This window comes from Falco naumanni, chromosome 5 (assembly GCF_017639655.2).
Source record: "Falco naumanni isolate bFalNau1 chromosome 5, bFalNau1.pat, whole genome shotgun sequence".
NCBI lineage: Eukaryota > Metazoa > Chordata > Aves > Falconiformes > Falconidae > Falco > Falco naumanni.
Genome location: NC_054058.1, coordinates 69174866 through 69195650, shown reverse-complemented (window position 1 = coordinate 69195650; position 20785 = coordinate 69174866). Strand labels below are relative to the sequence as shown.

The following is a 20785-nucleotide window of genomic DNA, read 5'->3' as shown; positions in this document are numbered from 1 at the left end:
TCAAAATCCCACCAACTTCACTCCCATCTGCTGGGACATTTCTGTGTGAAAAAAATGACCTCACTATCAGAGGTTCTGCTGCTTTTCTTTAGATATGCAGAAATACTAAAATAACCCTTCTGTCTTCAATGCGAAAAAATCCTGCATTGTCCTGGGGGAGCTTCAGGCAGCTATTATTGTCATCATTTTCTTGCAGTTTCACCAAATAATGGCTTTTCAGAATTATTTAGCAACCTTATCACATTAACAACAGATTTTCCCTTAATCTCCTGTTCCCAGTCTTGCCGTAAAAAGAATGGGATGCGGTAAGAAAAACACAGGTGGATGTACAAAAGAAAGGTGTTGCCAGAGGTCACTCCTAGAAGCCATCAGGAGAGCACAAGAGGACTGCCAGGAACATCTCCTCACCAGGCAGAGAAAGCAAACCCCTGCAAGCTCTTGTTACATATTGGGGGTGATACTGAGGGCTAAATAACCCCTTCACATGCTCAGCATATAGCCTGTAACACAAGTGGCACCGGGGTTAGTGTTACAAACAATTTTACAGTGAGATGAGAGCAAAAAATTCAGTAAGCGCTCAAAGACCTGAGATGTATGGTGTGGGAAGTCATCCAAGTGCTATTTATAGGGATAAACACGTCTGTCTTCTTGTTTTGGGAACGGACCCTCATACTGGTTGACACTGGTGCCCTCACAAAACTGTGGACAAGGACGTATTAGCATGGGGAATTAAAAATAAACTAAGAAGCAAGCAATGAGGAACAATCATTTGGGGTTGTCTTCCCAGTGTTTAACTGAGTTATCCTGATCAATCCAACCTACCCACATACATTTTGCCACCACTAATTCTTCTTCCAGTACCAAACAAGCTATTCCTCACTTTCTTGCTTCGGCTTGTGTGTGATGCTGAGCCTACGAGGTGACTGCCCAGCTTTTCCCAGCATATGACTCCAGGATAATGGTGGAAACTTCTTCTAGCATAACATACTTTGTTCTGTCCCTGGTTAATCCTTCCATACAAACATCGTTGATGATTCATGCACATCTACTTGAAAATCAAAAGCAACTCAGCAGCAAAGTGTGAAAGCATTAGCCAAGATTTGTTTCCAGATACTTGTTTATAAATAATGATGACAAACCAGTAATTCTCCTGTCCTACCAGTGAACAGAATCAGAAGGAAATTCAGGGCAAAATGCGTTCAGCCTAGCGTGGAGACACAGGAGGTGTTGTATACCAATAACCAGGGGCTGAGGCATTCTGTGGCCCCAGGTTCTTTTCCAGCTTTGGAAATGGTTTTCTATTTTTTCATAAATTAACTGCATATTCTCTTTATCAGGTATGCATGTGACCAGTAAATTAGCTCCCCAAGATTTTGTAACCCCTTATGTGACCCAGACCAGTCCAAAATCCAGCTGTGGGCAATCCAGTCAAGTCTCTTGCTCTTCTTATGCTTTGTATTTTTAAGATGAATACATTATCAAAACTGCCTTGTGATAAGTAGAAAGCCGAGCTCAACAGTAAAGCTGTTTCAAACTGAGAAATATTGCAACTGGAATAACAGGAAATTTCAGGTTGCTAAAATTAGTTTGTGTGAATAATGACTTCTCATGCAAAACAGGTTTTGATAAAAACTCCGCTGGTGCAGCCTCTGCAATCTGCTTGTCATTAACGAGAAACATCAGAGACTGGCACTGAAACAAAGGTATTCTTTCCTAAGACATCCTTCACCTTGCATTATCAGAGAAACAAATATTTGTCTAGAGTGTAGGTGCCACAGAAACAGTTTGTTCTTCCACTGTCATAAACTGAAGGCTCTCATGTGAGGCTGAGCTTGTGTCTGGAGGCACTCAAACCACTTGTAGTAATAATAGCTCAAAGCATCTTTAATTTATGCCTGGCTTCTGTGTTGGATTCCCCTGAGTTTCCATCTTCTTAAATGACAACAGTCTGTTCCGAGTGGCTGCGAGGATTCGTGGGAGAGGTGGGGAGGTGATGCAGAACAATGTGCTTGGATTGCCCTGTACATAAATACGTCTCCAACTGGTTTGGACATGTGCAAGTAGCTCCAGCTATTCTGACTGTGGAGCTGGAAATAGCATATCCGGGTGGGTGTGGTGGTATCTTGGAATTAATAACTCCTGCTAAGGGCCAGGGCAGGATTAACCACCAGCACTACACCAGGGTGGCTATGTGGCTGGTGTTTGTGGCATCTCAGCACCACGCTGCACTGTGAGCATGCTGGCTCTGCTCTCTCCAGTGGTGTGGCACTGCTGAGGCAGCAAACCCAGATGTTAACCTGTGCCCATCACTGGTGGTATCAGATGTCCCAGCGAGGCTACCTCCTTCCATCTTAGGGAAGGACCCCTCTTCCTCTCTGTCCTTACTGTACCCCTGACATCCACTTTTCTTACGAGGCCACGTCTGCATTTTCTGGCTGTTCCTGTAAGCAAGGATGAGATCCCATTGAAGATTAGGACACATGAGATGTGGGCTGGGTTTCTAAGCTCCCATTGCAGTCAACAGAGATGGAGTCAAAGGATACTGGAGGGTGATGCAAAAGTACCATAAAGTGGATGAAACTCTACTGTGACAACAAGGGTCTGAGTACGGAGCAGGGTGTGATCCTGCAGCCTCAGCACGGGCACCTGGCGCTATTTGACATGATCCATGGTCTCCCGCTTGGCCTCCATCTGCCGCTCCAGAAGGAAGGTCTCTGCAGTGCCTTACACTTGCCAAACCCACGTGGCTGTCACAAACACCCAGCATGGCACTAAACATGTAAGTTTAGGCAATGGAACGGTACATCCCAGTGCAACGCCTGCTTCCATTGACCCAGGCTGGGTTGAGGTGCCTGCACGTAGAACCCAGTGCCGCTGGAGAAGCTGTTGAGTGCACAGGACCCCTGTCCCCAGCTGGCAGGTACGCCTGAGACCAAGCGGGACACTGTACATGACCGAAAGCGCACCTCTGTTAGGGTAACTCGGGTAAGCCCTGGGGTGCCGCTGGCTGTTACGGGAGCTGAAGGGCATAGCTCACATGCAGAAATATTCAAGGAGGTGGTTTGATCTCAGACCCAATCCCACCCAAGCGGTGACCGTCTGGCAAACATATTACCACGCTCCTTTTACAGCAACACGTTGTTGCCATTCATTTTGACTGTACCTAATACAAATCAAGTCCTTATTACATGAAGCACAGAAACCCTGAAAAGGTTTCCTTGTTCTGCAAACAGGAATTCACAGGGTCTTGTTCCTATTAAACTGATTTAAGCCTTCAGGGCTGGGAATTCCCCATCGAGCAAATGGGGAATTTAGATCTGAGGAGCGTGTACGCTTTGTTTGACAAGCCCAGCACATGCCGATTTGGAAAACAGAGCAGGAAACGACTGAGCTGAGCCTTGCAGAGACAGCAGCCTTGCTTAGGAAGGGGGAAGGATTGTGGATGAGACCGAAAGCTCACCCCTATTGGAGATGTGTTCATAAATTGGGTGAGGAGGACACATTACTGACCATCATCTCAAGACACGTAAAAGCAACAGGTGAAATAACAGCAGGTCTGCCAGCAAAGAAGACCTTTGGTGCATGACCCATGGTTGAATAGGACTGAAAACTTGGAGAAAAGCAGAGCCAAGATTATTGCCAGGCGATCAGGGTGCAACAGTTCACAGCCCTCCTGTGGGCTGCCAAATGGACACATATTTTCATGGTGGATATTGACAATAAACTGAACCTAGGCAGCGGTTGAGCCTGGAAGGGAGGAAGTGTACTGCTGTCTTCCGCCTGCATCCTCCTTCTTCTCACTCCCTGAAGCTGGCACTCAGCAAAGTACTACAAAAGCAACTCTGCCTGATTGTTCTGCCATGGCTCGCAGGGACTGAAAATGTCAAAAAACCCAACCCCTAGGCCTTCCATGCTCAGGTTTGCTTGTGGAAAATGGTAAGTTTGGGTCAGCACACACCATCCTCATCTAAAAGGTGTCAAGCAGCCTCCGAGGTATTTTGGCATGTCTGCTGTCTCCCTCACGGCTGCAGCATGTCCCTCTGGGCTTTGCCACAAGGTCAGAATCAGCACTGTCGATTTTTGTTTTGCTTAGCACAACCTTTTTGCTTTCTGCTGTTGATGGTTGCTCCAAGATAAATCCATCCTTCTGCAAAGTTTTGTACTCTGAAAGTTTGCAAATATTCATGTAGATTGGAAAGCCAGTCATGTTTTTTAGGCAGGATTTTGTTTTAAATACTTAAACATATATGTAAATAAATTAAGGCTTCCTATCCTATCTTAAGATAAAAAAGCTATTTTGGGTAGTATATAACTTCTGCTCAAGACTCTATGAAAATGTAAAGAATGAACATTGAACAGAGCAGATAATACAGCAATGAGGTTTGTCCTGGCAAAAATCGTTCTACTACACTATCAAAACGTTATTCATGTTGACAAGCCATGAAATGTTTGTGCAAGGAGAAAAGGAACAAAGTCAGAACGCTTCTTTAATGCTATGCCTCAGCAGAGCTGCTTTTTTCTTCAAGTCTTGTGTAACTGTGACAGTTGTGTAAAAGGGAAAAACAACCCCCCCCCTCAAAAAAAAAAAAAAAAAACAAACCACCAAAAACCAAAAAGAAGGGAAAGCACTGGTAATGCTGGCATGAAAAGACATTTGTTTCTGCAGCAGTCAACAGCTACACAGCAGCTCTGTGCTCTCTTGCACAAAAGGAACAGGCTTGTTGTGCTCTGCATGACCACTCTGAGTCAGCCCACGGCAAAAGCCTGACCTCCTCTTGGAGACCCGCATGAATAGCTCCTGCTTCAAAGTCTGCTGGGCTGTGCAGGTGCAACCTACGCAAATGTTATTTGAATGACATGCATGGATGCACAGACCTGAGCCCTGAGCACAGGCCACCCCACCAAGACAGGCCCCTAAGCTAGAGAGTCTTCCTACAGGTTCACAGGCAGCAAGTTCTGCATTTCCTTCTCAATCCAAATATTAACAGTGATTTCACATACTCATGCACGCAGAGCTGAATTCAGCTGATGGTGCCCAGAAATGTTATGGATGCCCTTCTCTAGACAGCACTGATAACCCGTAACAGTACCTGGGTATCCCTGTGACCACAGTGCCCAGGACACTTCTTCAGTTCTTCCAAGTTTTGTTGCTGGTCCAGGAGGTGGCTTACCTATTTCTGTGCTCAAGCACTGAAGGTGCACCCACATCTAAAGTACCGGCTGCCCCGTTCATGGAGACAAGTCTGGGTATAAGAAAAAACTTTTCCCCCATGAGGACAATCAAGCAGTGGAACAGGTTGCCCCCAGACTTTGTGCAGTCTCCGCCTTTGGAGGATTTCAAGACTCAACTGGATAAAGCCCTCTGCAACCTAGTCTGACCTCAAGGGAGGACTTCCTGAGGTTCCTGCCAATCTAAATTATCCTACTAAGCCTTTGTGAAGAAGGGTGGCAGGTACTGAATGAGGACAGGAACAAAATCCCCATAAACTCAGGAGTTCTGAGATCTATCCACCACTTTGGAGAATGCACAGAAATCTTGGTTCTGTAGCTTTCTCAAGCAACCAATCCCCACTAATTTGAGCAGCCATTAGCCTCATTAGAGAAGCAAATCTCAGCCAAGAATGTAGAAGCTTAATGGCTCGATAGAAGAGTGACAGAACTGACAGAGCACAAATCAGCTCACCCTTTCCTATGGCACCTGAGGGTTGGATGTGTTGAGGAAAAAGATACCTCATTTTCAGTAAAAATCTCAATACTTTGTATTATGTTTTCATGAGAATAATTCACTGCAGTAATTCACTGCCCTTCTCCCCCATCTCCCTCTGTGCCCTCTCCAGGGAACAAAAAGTGACACCTCGAGAGAGGTGGCCCTTCAAGATATACCTGTGGGCACAATGCTGTGCTCTGTGGACACAGTCAAATTTGTTTCATGTCAAAGCTAATCTGAGCAGGGGACGCAGTAACTTCACTAATTTCACAACCTGGACAAGTCCATACTATTGCACATGGCGTAGTTCAGGTGGGAGCAAGAATTTTGGTTTCTAGTTCAGGTGGGAGCAGGGATTTTGGCTTTTGAAGGCTCCTGGTTCATTTCCTACCACTGCTGCCCGAATTTCAGTCTTTATGTAACCGGGGAGGTGTCCAGGGGTTCATGTTATCCTGGGTCACAAGTGTCACAGTTAACTTTTTTGACCCAGATGAAGTGGGTAACTGTGGTGGGAGAGAATGTTGCAGGTCCCAAAGGCGCCTGTGATTGAAAACCCGACAGATACTCACAGGATGTATGCGATGACCCCGATGGACCAGCAGTCCACGGCTTTGCTGTAGGGTTTCTGAGCCAGCACTTCAGGAGCTGCAAATAAAAAGCCAAACACGCACATGTTACAGGACCAAACATGTGAATGTGGTCGAGAGGTAGGACCCTGAAACCTGAAGCTGCCTGAGACCTTGTGTTGCCCTCCGCATATAGCCCTTGCATCTGCAAATATCCCGAGCTTTTGGAAGCTCATATTCTCACAAAGAAGGATGGCTCCTAAAGTGGAGCAAATTCTCCATTTTCTGACTGCAAGGACAGGAAAAGAAACCAAACAGAAAAATGCATGAGAGGCAGAGGGCCATCAAATCCCTGTCAGAGGAATTTTAGGAGACTTGGAGGAAAACGAGGTCGAGCTTTGCACCAGGGCTGAGATGCACATTTGCCCCAGTAGCCCCACAGCTCCACCATGTCACACTCCCAAACCAGGGGTTTCAAGAGGCAACTCAGAAAGTGTAGCGCGTCAGGGAGGTGATAAGCTACACCTGCAGGAGGGGAAGAAGATCTGTCACCATAGCTCCCAAGAGCTGCCTTCCAAAGCCTTCTGCCTCTGGGAACACAGACACCTCAGAGGGAGAAACAAGAAGTAGCAGAAGCTAGACATACACACAAACGAACTGAGCTTTCTGCCTCTATAGCCTTCTGCCACCATAGCCTGAATTTTGCCAAAAGTGAGAGCCCAGGCATTTACCGAAGCTTTGTGGGTCTGCCTTCCTACCTTACACCAGTGGGAGTGAAAAAAGTGCAGGTGATTTTTGGCAGCCTAAAGTATGTTTTATCTGTTGGGACCTTTCATTGCAAATGCTTAAACCTAAATTTTAAAACGCTGTGACTTTAATCTTTTCATGTAAAGAAGCTTTTGATTTTTTGCAAAGCAAAATGTCCACAAAAATCCAAGAAATCACTGATCGTGGCATTCCTAAAGCAGACTTGCCATGCTGGATTTTAAAAAGCACAGTATTTCCTCTGAGTACTTTGGATTTCAAATGCTGCAAAAAAAATCATGAAGAGGCAAGTCCCAGCAAAAATATTTCTTTGGAGTTACACCTTCCTCTGCTAAGAATCTTACCAACGTCAAAGCAGTTAGTTACTTGAAGAACAGTTTAAAAAAATAGTGAAGTCCATCAATGTATTAAAACTTGAGTCTCACATTTATTTGCTACATATGCTTTGGTGTACTGGTAAGCACCCTTCAAAGAGTTATCTTCTTAAGCTAGACGAGTCAACAAAACTAAGGTCAAAACTGCCAACAAGGAAGGGAACAGGAAGCAATAATGAGAAACAGAAAAGACTTGCTGGTGCTTGGGAATGAGAGTTTACAGAAGGGATTGAAGGGAAGACAGTGCACGAGGCAGGTGAGGGCATCCAGGTTGCATTTCTGCAAGCAGCAGAATGATGGAAGGGGTCAAGTCACACTGGGGACACACTGTAAAAAGGAAAAAAATCCAGAGGAGTGTGTGTAAAAATATAGCTGGCAGCCAAATTATGAAGACTTCTGAGGACTGGGATATGTCCCAATCTGCAGCACAGGATAAATATTACCCCAATCTTCAAGACATCCAGCAAACTGGGACCACTGCATGTATAAGAAATTCAAATGATGGTTCTGTTCATATATTGTTAATCCTAACACACTATTGCAATGTGTGAATACACCAACACCTATCTGCTACATGCCAAAGGAGGTTTCTTTCCACTGTACCTAGCATGAAGGGCTCCTAACCTGCTTGCAGGTGCTTGGCAGAACTCCTTCCAGGGTATGGGCATACTGTTGTAGTCTATTAAGATAATGGTTAAAATGTTCTTGCTACAACAGGGGACAGAGCTGTGGAAATATAAAAGGCATCTACAGCTGGTGCCCAAAATGTAACTCCTTTCCCAATGGCTGAGCCAGGGTCTGTGTGCCAGCTTTGGCGCTAGTCAGTCTGGCAGGGGTGAATTTGAAGGCAAATTTGGGATAAGAGAAAAAAGCACTGGAGAGCCATCCTATTTGGCCTGACACTGCCTCCCAGATAACCTGGCAAGCTGGGACAGTCTGGCAAATTTTCATTTCTCTTGTATAAACCAGCTGTTCTTCAAAGTTGCTCAAGACAACCTTCCCAGGCAACTCTTCTGTCCCTTAATTTGACTTTCCTTCCTGATTCATTAAAACTTGCCTCAAAGTTCTCCTGTAATAAGAGTTCTTTTTCAAGATGTGCATCAAATAGGGTTTATGAGGCTCAGTTTCCTTCTTTGTTCCATCTCTTGTAACTGAATTTTGAGGCAAAATATGCGGAAGAAGGGAATTAATTTTCCCCTGTCCTGAGGTGACTAGATGTCTTCCAGATCTCCAGTCCTTCCAAATTCCCAATATTTTATTTGCTTATCTCTTCTACCTTTGACTGTCTGCTCCTGTTTGCATAATTTTCAAGACTGGTAAAAATTATGCATCTTATATCCCCCAAAGAAAATATTATGCAAATGGCTGCTGAGCACCACGGATCCTAGTGAGCTCCTGACATTACACAGATAGGCCACATTAACATAACAGAAAACCAGTCTGAGATGAGGGGATGTGAACTATTTAATGATTCTCCCTCTTAAAACATCAAACCTGAGCTGAGGCATTTCTCTCTGTTCTAGAGAAGTGAAGAGAACTGATAACAGGCAGTTACTGCTGTGAATGGTGGCTGTGAAGCAGGATCAAGCCCAAAGCAAACATGAGGCTATTGCCTTCCCTTTGGTAAACTTTAATGAAGAAAGGCAGGAGGTTTAAATAACTACTTTAAGGCCAAATGGCTGCTTTTGATTTTTGTTCCAAAGAGCAGACATGCAACAGGAAGAGGAGAACATAGCTAGAGCATCATCTGTCTCTGATATATGGAAAAGATGGAAATATTCAACGAGCTGAAAAACAAGTCAGAGGAGGTCTCAGAAATGATGGTAGATCAGTGCCAAGAGGCAAAAGCAGGAGATGCGATGAAAAAATCCAAGACCTGATGGCATTAAAGGATCAACACAGATGGCTGAGGAGACAAAACAGCAGTAAGGCAAAGGGGAAAGTCAAAGCTCCCATTTCTGGCCCTGGGGTACTAGCTGATACCATCTGAGCAAAGGCTGCCAGTGTCACACCTCCCACTGTGGGCTCAAATTCTACGCAATGGTCATCCAGCAACAGCGAAGTCAATGAAGCAAACCAGGACCCTTCCTCCGCATTCAGGAACTGTGTTTCAGGCCAAATCAGCATTGCTACCAGCAACACGTGGCAGGTAAAACGCTGGGTAATGGTCCCAGGGCCTCATCCCACCTGCAGGTACATGAGGATGTGCTTCCCAGGCCAGATGATCTGCTGGTTTACAGCTAGCGATTTTTTTTCTCTGTTTAGTTATGTTTTGCTTTTAGAAAGAGAAAAAAATTAAAAGGCTCATTTCAAATGGAGGTTTTAAGAGAAGGTACAGAACAGGAACATTTGGAAACCTTCCAGAGCACTATGCCATTACCCTTGGTGAGCACAGCTATGCTAATAAGCTCCCTAAAGATGCAGTTTCTGAATGCCAAAAACAGCAATCCATGTTCTTGCAAAGAGCTCAAGTGATGGGGATTGCTCTGATACTTAAAGCCTTTAAACAAACTGTACAAGTCATGAGGGTGCCTGTTCTTCATATCAGCCTTGTACTTAAAAGCAATTCTCCTTCACTCCCATGATGGTGCTATTCCCTGCAGATTTTGCTGTCTCTCAAGAACTCGGTCTAATGCTGTTTTCTGTGGTTTACATGGCTTCCCACAAGCTGCACACCAGAAGGAACGAGGCAAATGAACAAAGGGTGATGGCTTTGAAGATCCCCATAGGAGTGACAAAACAGCAGGCTGCCATAAATGTGGGAAGAATAGAAAGATTAAACAGGGTTAAAATACCCAGGGACCTGCTTTTACATTGGGCAGGAACATAGATCAGCTGGCCAAGCAAATTGGCCTGGTGCAAGCCAGGACTAGTAGTTCAGCTGGTAATTACTTCAGTGCCAGTTTCCATCACGCAAGCAAAGGAGGGAAATGTGCATGGGCTGCACAGGTACAAGATAGCCACGAAATCCAAGAGGGAAGGTGGGAAACAGGCAGAGTTTGTAACAAAGGGAGATGGTGTTGCTTAGGGCTCTTGAAGGTACCACCTCAGGAAGATGAGCAGAGAGGAACAACCCTGTCCCACTGAGAAGATGGTTGGATGCACAAAGGGCCAGCCCAACCCCTCTCCTGAAGCCAAAGATGGTGTGAGAGCAGTGTGAGCTCCTCTGCCACCATAGGAAGTGTCTTCCTCACAGTGAAAGCAGGCTAAGAGGCATATGAAGCAGCTTCAACACAAGACTAGAGTCCCTCTTCTGCTGACACCTGGGATGAAAACAGTTTCTTTTCCCTCTTTCACATAGTCCTCCAGCATTCATCTTGTTCTGGTTGGCCAAGACTTTGAAGTTTGGGGCTGCTTCTGAAGGACCGTAGGGTTTCAGTGCAACGTTGCTGGGTTCTTGTGCTCCTGTTGTCCCTGTTTCAGGTCGCTGAGTCAGATTTAGATAGCTAGCATGGACCAGAACACAGCTACAACCACATGCAAGCAGACCCCATTTCAGGATACAGCAATGGAGCTCAGCAATCACACTGTCGCAAGCTTGCGCCTGAGCAAGCCCTGGTGTGAACAGTTCCCACGCTTTATTTTTACTTTATTACTCATGTTACTGCCTAAACAACTCTTGGGGTTGCTTTTTGCTAATAAGCGTACTCCAGAGGCTTATTGAATATTTTCAAACCTTTGACTCAAAGGTTACTGAGTAAGTCACAACTCAAGATAGAAATCTATTGCTTACTTAAATGCTTTGGTCTTGCACAGAGCTAAGAGAAACGCATGGCTTGGGTATGGTCTGAAATTGCTACTGGATTTCTGGCAGAGCTGGAAGTTGTGAAATGACCTTTCATAAAAGTGCCACAGAAAATAAAAATAGTGAGTGAGGTGGGGTATACAGGGACCAATGGCACAGCCAGGGTCCAGCCCAGTCCCTAGGACAGGGAAATACAAGAAAGTTTTACTTGAAGTTGGGTTGGGACTCAGAGCAAGAATTTGAAACCTCAGTAGGATTAAGATATTAGTCAGCCACAAACACAGTTCATAATTCAGCATTTCTGCAAAAAGAGATCAGATTGCCCAAGATAGGCTTTCTAACATTTTTTTCCAAACTTTTCAATGCTGCTAAGTGTCTTGCAAGTCTTAATTCCCCATCTGCAGAAGTAACCAAAGCTTTTGAGAGAGCAGCTCTCACAGAAAGCCAGTCAGTGAGACCTAATTACCAAACAGCCAAAAATCTCTGTAGAGGAATTTGCTGAGTGACTGGAGTCACCTCCTGGTGAGTGCCCAGATTGACATACCTCAAGGATGACTCATTTTCGGGCAATTTTGAACACCTCCTTCATCAAAATCAAGTTCTTATAAATGCTCTCAAGCTAAGCAGCCCAAATCTATGATGTTTAAAACAATAAACCACTAATGACTTATACAGATCTCACCCATAATCACATAGATCTCTCAGGGTTTTGAAAACACCACTTCTCCAGTTTAGATGATGGGGTGGGATCAGTGCAAGCCAGTCCACACACCTAATTTGCAATGAAATGAGCCACGCAAACAGCCTCACCTTACCCAGTTTAGATGGTATCTAAAAGTTGGACATTTAGTCCCAGCTCATCACCTAGAATCCTTCCATAAGAAATTGAGAGAGAGATAAGAATGGTAAGCAGATAAGAAAATGGAGGACTGTTTCCTTAGATGAGGTTGTGTTATCATACCCCCTGCTCTTATCATACATACTCAAAATGTAAGTAAACATTTAGACTGGCATCTTCACAAAAGTAGCTCAACTAACTGGGTTAAGTTGTCCTGTCATCTTGTCACTATAGGACCAACATCTCTGACAAAACTCCTGAAGGAATAAGATCTCTGAACTGTTGACAGAACTTCCAGAAAGAAACCTGATATTTATTAAGAAATTTAATTATAATTACACCCTCCCTTATTCAATGAATTTTTGAACCATGTAAACAGAAATTTAGGGTCTTGGGTACCACTGTTCTTTGCAGATGAAACTACGAAAAGTTGAGTTAAAAACTGAAACACAAAGACTTGAAAGTATATCCTAATCAGGGAAATGACAGGGGGCTTGCATTATTTGCAAATACTTGGCAGCAGCCACGAGTTAAGACCAGGTCTGCTACCAAGGCAGAAGCTTGTCCTGCACTTTGCATAGTGGGATCCGACTGGATCCATTTCTGGAGATAAAGTAGAAACAGTAGCAGATGCTAATGACTTCTTAACGAGCTCTGGGTGTCTGACACGTGGTATGTGCCTATTTTTTTTCCAGTAATTTAGAAGCAAAGTGGTTTAACTGACAAAAATAATTAATTCCTCACAAAATCTTAGCAAATGCGGTGTTCTACATATCTTTAAAGAAAAGTATGTGGATAAAGAAAACACATTTTAAGTGATGGATCCCTGAGCGTTACTTCAACTCTAGATAAAATGGCTGGCGAAAAAGTCCACAGAAAGAGGTGACAGACAGGACACTTCATGGGCCAGCCCTGTGGTATGTGTATGCCCCAATCCAGACGAGGACATGCATTCAATTTGTGAGTGCAGGAAGGATTCTTACATTTATTTGAGGGCATTAGGCAGGTGCTTCAGTGACACTGGAAGGCATGAAAGCTTTTGGATGTGGACAAATTGCAGACCACGTATGCAGAAGCCATATCATCAGGTATAACACTGATTTGTGGGCATCACCACGGTGACTGACCACAAAAATTTTCTGTGCTTGGAAAATGTTGTCTGGGCAACCAATTATATTTTTTTAAAAAAAGCAGCGCTAAAGAGGAGCTGTCTCCTGTGCAAAAAAAGAAACAGAACAAATATTTAAAGAGTTTTTTTTTTTTGTGAGAGAGGGGAAAAACTCCTGTCAGCACTTCAGAAATAAGCGGCTGTGACCTCTTGAACCATGATGAGTAAATCCTGCATTCAGTAAGGTAACAATAGGCCTGGAGGTGCTTGTGTAGCTATCAGCGCCCAGACCATGAGTAATGAGAGCTCTCAAATGCCTCTCCAAGCACTACAATTCCCGTCACATGCTCTGAGAGCTTCCTCTCCAAAATAGCAAGTTTTCTTATGTAAATGGCTATGCTGAGAGGCCATGTGAGATCATTCAGGGCCCAAGCAGACTCCAAGTCCCGCATTTTCATCAGTGCTTCAGAAAAAGTCATCTGATCTTCCCCGTGTCTTGCAGAATTATCCTAGTCAGTGCCCATTTCAGAACAACCCCCCCATGTTAATTAAGGACAGGAGGGCTGACAGCAAAAATTATGGAAATTGCTGTCTCAGCTCAATTCCTGCTAGTGCTTTGGAAGAAGATTTCCCGTCTGGTGTGATTACACAAGACGGCTATTCTGCCTATATAGAGTGCATCCTGACTCATATGTCTTAAAATAAAAAATGATGGGCTGATGGCTTCACGATGGGAAACCAGAGAAATTTGTTCCTTTTCTTGATGTTATCAGGATAAAGTGTGCCTGTGCAGCATGAAGATAATGCCTGGAAAAAAAGGTATTCCTGGGACAAATCTGGATCACCGTGTCATAACCGTGTAATCTGTTTGAGTTGTCGTACCACGGTATCATCAGAGCTATGAAAACAGGTGAGGTGGCAGCTGCAAAGCAAAAGGAGCTTCTGACTGCTGGAAAACATCAAGACTTTCCTGCTGGAAAGACCCAAGACAAATCTACCCCTGGGGAAGCCACTGTCATTTTAGTTTCATGGATTTCATGGATACCCTGGAGATCTGTTTGACCATCTCAGCTGACTAGCTTGGTATTGTAGGAGGCACAGGCTTGCTGGATGTCTTGTGCATGAAGTGAGCCTTTTAAATAGTGTTTGCTCAAACAGACCCTGTCATCACCCACCATACAATTCTCACATGCAGTTACTTTTTTAAAAGCATGATGATAAACACACTGCTAATCAGTAGCCTGGCACAATCACTACCAAATAGACAGAAGAGCAAAGAACAAATTATAGGAAACAATTTGGTACCATCGACGAAGGCCCAAGCATCTAAAGAGCTTTTGCATCCTGAAATCTGGGAGTCAGTAACTTAACATGGTTCTAACAGACAATTACTGAATACATCCGAATAAAAGTAGCTCTTTCATGCTACTCTCAGGGGAACCTGGGAAATCCTCTTGTGATTAAAATAATAGATCACATTAGGTAGAACTTCTTGTTTTTATAGGTGTGTGCAGAATCAAGACATTTGAAGGTATTCTTCACATGCTCTTGGTTTAGCTACAGGCAGCATCTTTCAGAAGAGTCATTCTACAAGGGATTAAAGTCATGCAAGTGAATCCACAACCCCAGAGCTGGATTGTAGGATCGGGACTCAAAGGAGGAGACACAAGACAGAGGACCAGTAACTTCTGAATTCTAATGAACATCTGTAACTCTCATGTGCACTATGTAACGGCACTAGAAAACAAGTGTTATTCCTTTTGCTCTATGTGTCTGTATGGCAGCTGGGAAGAGCGGACAGACAACATAACCAAACCTCTTACCGACATAGCCAGGAGTCCCACAGGCTGTGGACATCACATCTCCTTTACCCTCCATCTTTGACAATCCAAAGTCACTGATCATGATTTTTGACTCTTCATCCTGGCTGTAGTAAAGCAGATTTTCGGGCTACAAAGGAGAACAAGAAAAGTGGGTTTTGAATGTGTAAGTCCAGTAAAAACATCTGTTAGCCGATGTGTTGCATTTAATGCAATCCTTAGTTATATCATGCACTAATATAATTTGGTTCTCCTAAACCATGAAGAGTTGCTCTTACAACCTGTATGGAGATCCTCACCAGACTCCTGTATGGCAACTCATGGAAGAATCTGACTTTCCTGGGATAGCAAACTTCTCCTTTGGCACCTCAAATCAGAACTAAGGCTCGTCCCTTACTTGGAGATGTGTCTGACAACCTAACACTTCATAGTGAAAAACTGGAAGGATTCATTTGAAGGCAGATAAATATGGTAAATCTGGGTAGTGGAATGAAACATTTTTATACAGCATTTAAAAAAGGATAAAGGAAGGTATAAGGGTAGGTACTAGAGAAGTATCTGCTCCACTGGAAATAAACTGTTATGAGAGAGGAAATGCCTTTATAGTTAACAGACTTGCAGCAAGGATGTTTTAGCTAGAGCCAATTCGGAAAAAATGCTACAGCACTAAGCACAGCAACTTGTTTATGCTGAGAGAAAACAAGAATCACTCCACAAGGCCCTGTGACCTTATACCAGCATCAGGCGGGTTGGAGAGCCCAATCAACCTCCATTTGCTACAGCATGGTCCTCCATCCATGTGTTTTGAATGTGCTACTGCTACACAGCAAAGCTCTTGCTAGGTGCTCTGAGAGCACACTTCTTCCCCTGCTTAATATCTGGGCTAGCAAAAAGGTCCAGCATCTGCTGGTGCTAGTGGTAACAGGGTGCCATTGCGTTACCCAGGCCTTGGGATCTTCATCTACAACAGTGATGGATATCAAATGTTTCAGCCCACCCCCGTGTAGGCTTTTGCCCAGAAGCTGGTACAAACGCCCACGCGCGTGTAATGCACTTTGTCTATCAGCCCACTGTGTGCACCAGGAAACGGTGAGAAGCATCTGTGGCCACACAGTGTCAGCAGACTCCTCAGGACATACCCAGGCTTGGGTTTGTAAGGAGGAGCAACTGCAGTACTGGCAGCACCAGCATTTGTCTTCCCTCCTCCATCGCCTGAACCTCCTGCAGTGGGGGAAGAGGGGGACGAAGAAGTGCTGGGGGGTAACGCCACATTCCCCTACTTTGGAGATTCCTGTTCAGCTTCAAGTGCAGCTTAAAGCACTTTATGTCCCCTCAGCCCCAGCATGAAGCCACGTAGTGATGGCTTTATCCATGGGACACAACAGCCATGAGAGGATCTACAAGCTGCACCCACTACTGTGAGCCAGCTGGGACTGAGGCAAAAAGGGAAAATGATTCTGTTCATTAAAAAAATCATGAAATTGTACCATTTATGTTTCTTTCTCATGATACCCCATAAGTTCAGTCCTTTAACTGGCCATTACAACACTGATGCTGTTTCCAGGCACCATGTGATGCATCAGTTTTATGCCATGGCCTGTGCTGGGTTGGAGTTACTCCTGGTTTTTACTAGTGCATTTCTGATCTGCTGAGGCATTAGTAGAGCTGGTATTAAGGGAAAGACAATGATTTCCTAACGATTTCTGCTAACTCACCTCAGGCTCCCACTAATATTTAGTAAAGGCCAAGAAACCCACCCGTTTAAAACTTAAACTTGCTTAAAACCCATTTGAAAGAGCTCTGGTTCTTCAAGCTGGTTAATTCAAAAAGTGTTAACGAGGTGGCTCTGTACCAAGCAGAGCTGTTTGAGCCTTTCAGTCCTTTTGTACCTCCTGGACTTCCCTGGACTTTGTCTGCTGCCATCTTTTGTTATTTGCTGCTGCATTACTTAGATTAGAGACTTGGAGCACAGATCTGCTTTTCCCAAGTACAGCAAGTACTATTTTGGTATCTGAATAACACATAATCACCATAAATAATTGTTATAGATGTTTTATGCGTTGCATTTTTACAGAGTGGATTCTTTCCCAGAGTTTAATTTTGGGGACCACAATCTGAAACTCACACTTATCTTGATATTTTGAGATCATAAAGAGCCTTATTATATCCCTATTTTTGCCACCATGGTATGTTTGCGCTAACAAAAATTCAGAGCAGGTGTTCCTCATATACCATATTTTATGAGTCATTTTAACAACTGATATGGTACTGGCAAAGACTTGCAAACAAAAGAAAGGAAAAGAGCTAGTTTTTGCCCCAAAAATACCAGTGGGAAGGTTGGTTTGATCTAAGTTCAGCATGTCCTTACATAAACTCTGGAAGTGATCTGTAGATGAATCCACTTCCCAATAGCCATATCTTGTATTTTAATACAGGAACTTTTACATAAGATTAATCTGCTTCAAAGTGAGAGCTACAGCCTTCCTCTCAATTATAAAGGAATATTAACAGCTTGTACAGTGGAGTATCTGAATTAAGAGGACTCGGACCTCCCTCCAAAATCGCTGGTGACAGAACGAAGCCTGAAGTTATTTCCTACAAACTTATGTTTGTATGTTAGTCATGTTATTCATACAAAATGTATGTTAGTCATACAAACTTATGTTTGTATGTTAGTCATGTTAAAATACTAAACAATGCTTTCATACTGAAATGTGGTGGAACTTTAGATTGGGAAATTAATGGGAACTGAGGGCAACACATGAAGACTGTAGGGGATGGAAGGCTGTGCCTCCTCCCAGAAAACCCATTGTTTGGGAGTGTTAGGACTAAACTGCATGACACTGAGGAGGAAATATTTGCAGACATCAGTATATATTTTCCTTCAGTGGATTAAAGGTTTTGCCTTAAAAATGTATCAAACCAATACTTTGAAAAATATATTTATACTTCCTATTACTCTACTCTGTTGAAGCAAAGGTCATAGGACGCTCACTTCTGGCAGAGGTGAATGGGACTGAGGTAAGTCCCTTGCAGCAGTAAAGTGTGGAAAAGCTTGCAATCCCATGGGGAGGGCCCACACATAGCTAAAAGATTCACATCTGGAGCCAAAGAGCAGCAGAAGGAAATGGCTGTGTTGAGGTTGTCATGAAATAAGGTTGTATCCACCTGTCTTGGGCACTGCTCCACCTTGGAGAACTCTGGTGCTGGTGGTTACACCAGCTCTATTTGGCCCGCTGCATCACACTTTGGGAACAAGCCTGTCATTTATTATTTTACACCACACAGCATTTCATACCAGCGCTAATTTTGGAGGAGATTAAAAGCAAATAATTAGTATCTTTCATAACCACAATTTTTCACCCATCTTAAGGCATAGCAGCAAGGTCACTACAACCTTCACTAAGGGGAGTTGCCAAAAATTGCAAACATGCAGTTTAATATCAGATTGTATTAAAATTACAATTAATTTAATAATACATTTAATCAAAAAATGTATTTAAGAATAAAAAAAAAAGAAAAAAACCCTCTTCTTTTTGCATCTTGGCTATATTAATGTTCATTATGCCTTTACATAATATGGCCCATTTAGCCAAATTCTGGTCTCTTTATATAGGGACAATGCAAGGCCACGGCATCAACATCCAGGGAAACTCCTGTCTGGAACATCTCTCCAAAACACAACCAGAGGTTTTACTTCTTTTACTTTCTTCATTTCTGGCAGTAAACTTTGGTAGAATTAACTAGCTCAGGAACTGAACCCACTGCTTTCTTTTGACATTTGTGTCTTTTTCTAATGTCTTCTGATAATTTATCATTTAAGATACTAAAGATGTGGAGGTTTAGCTGTGTGTTATGAAATCCAAGCCTTTCTACTTATCTTAATGACAGTTAATCATGGATATTGGAAGGAAACAATACAGAAATAATGTTTTGGGGTGGTTATTTTTTTAGCAGAAAAGCTGAGGTTTTGATGTGATAACATGGTACAGCTGCAAGGAAAATTATCTAAAAATCACATTGGCACACAATGTTCCTTAAAAGAATCCTTAGTGCTAAGTGTCTCCAAAAACACTGGTCCACATACTAGGATAGGAAATCATTCAACCTTCCCCCACCATTTACTGTTACTAATTATTATTAAGTAAAAGTAAATATAGCACAGCAAATCTTTGAGATACTTTACAGCAGTAGACGCTGACATTCCAGCTGAGATGAGTTTCCTGCCTTAATGTAACATTCCAGGTCTTAATGAATGACTTTTTCCCCACATCATAAGTGTGAAACTCCCATTGTAACAGCACGGATGCAAAGTCCTCATTAAAGCCAATTACATGGGAAGACTTCAGAGCATCCCTCTTATGGTAAAACCTTACTGAAACCGTAAGAGGGCTGGCTCCCAGGGGAGGCTGGACTCACGTAATTATGCAGCCTTCATTAACACTGCCCAGAGGACTGAGTCGGGCTGCGGTTGTACCTTGAGGTCCCTGTGCACGATGCCCATTCGGTGCAGGTAGTAGACAGCATCCAGGACCTGCCGGATCAGGGTGCTGGCATCTTTCTCAGTGTAGAACCCTTTCTCGACGATGCGATCAAAAAGCTCTCCCCCAGACACCCTGGAAAACATGATGGGATGCAGAAGTGTGAGGATATGCTTTGTAATGGGCTTTCTACCTTGCTAATGGACGGTCAAGACCATTGCACTAGCCACAGGTAGTCTGAGCACACATCTGTCTGGAGCTCTGAGGGGGTCCTCCACTGTCCTAGGAAGCATTTGGGTTTGGTTTTCTCATAGTCCAAGGACTGGTAATGATATAATGGAAAATAAAATCCATTGCGCATCAGTGTGTGGTCAAAGACTCGCTAGCACTTGCAGAGGGTAATCACAGCTCTAGCCCAGCAAGAGCCAGGGGAGCAGCTGCTGGTTTCCACCCCAGTGAACTTCACATAGGCGGATATGGTCTGCCCTTCCCGCTGGTGCTGGCCCGCCGAGGCTGTAAGGACCCTACTAGTATGACCCTTTGGGGTTCCCTCTTCACTCCACTGACCAAGGCTTGGGTTTTGCCCTGGAGGAATGATCCCGTTCTATGCTAGTTGCTGCCAGTACCTATAGAGTGTTAATTTATTAAAGGACTCCACGTCTCTGGCAAGTTTAAATGCTCTCAGAGCCCCTCCACGCCCCACCCCGCTTTACTTGTATAAGTATATTCATTTATCAGCAGCCACAAACTCTTTAGGCAGAGCACGGCCTCTGCCTGGCATTGGTACCAGACAGTTATTGATGAGGGAGTGCAGATTATCAGTGCAATTAATCACCAGATGACACAGATGGGGAAAGGATTCCACAACTCAAAGAGGAAAGATAATAAAATCTTGATATCCCACTATTTAATGTCTGTGATGTTGCACTTTCATCTGCCCTGCTAGAAATAACACGTTCTGAACCCTATCTTACATAAAGAATGGACACATTAAAACTCCCTGGAGGAGTATCTGAGGAAACAAAAGAGGAATGAAATATCTGAGTAATTGAAATAATAAAACTGTCAGCAAAAAACTGCTCTACTAGGGTAAATAAAAGATTTCCATTTTAACAAGGTAAACCTATTAAAAACCAAAATGTATGTGATATGTTTTTTCAGCAAGTTGCACCACTTAGCATATCATAAATAGCACAATAAACTTTCTTTAAAAACAAACCTAATAAAGGGAAAATAATAAATTATTACAGTCATTAACTACATATGGACTGGGAGCTTGCCATTATATGAACATTAGGTAATTCAGCCACTCCAAGCAATAATCAGCTTGAATAATGCCATGAAGTCACTTCCCAGGGAAGTTCGGAGCCTGAATGGGAGA

General features: G+C 43.5%; 1 protein-coding gene across 3 annotated transcripts in view; it reads right to left on the bottom strand.

The window, feature by feature from the left end:
- CAMK1D (calcium/calmodulin dependent protein kinase ID) overlaps window positions 1-20785 on the bottom strand; it is a 227516-nt gene that overhangs the window by 28623 nt on the left and 178108 nt on the right. For all 3 annotated transcript variants that reach the window (XM_040595505.1, XM_040595506.1, XM_040595507.1), the window contains exons 4-6: window positions 19401-19539; window positions 14927-15053; window positions 6277-6352 (exon numbers count right to left, since the gene is read on the bottom strand). In XM_040595505.1, the coding sequence (XP_040451439.1) occupies window positions 6277-6352; window positions 14927-15053; window positions 19401-19539 (342 nt within the window). The remainder of the gene's footprint in view (window positions 1-6276; window positions 6353-14926; window positions 15054-19400; window positions 19540-20785) is intronic.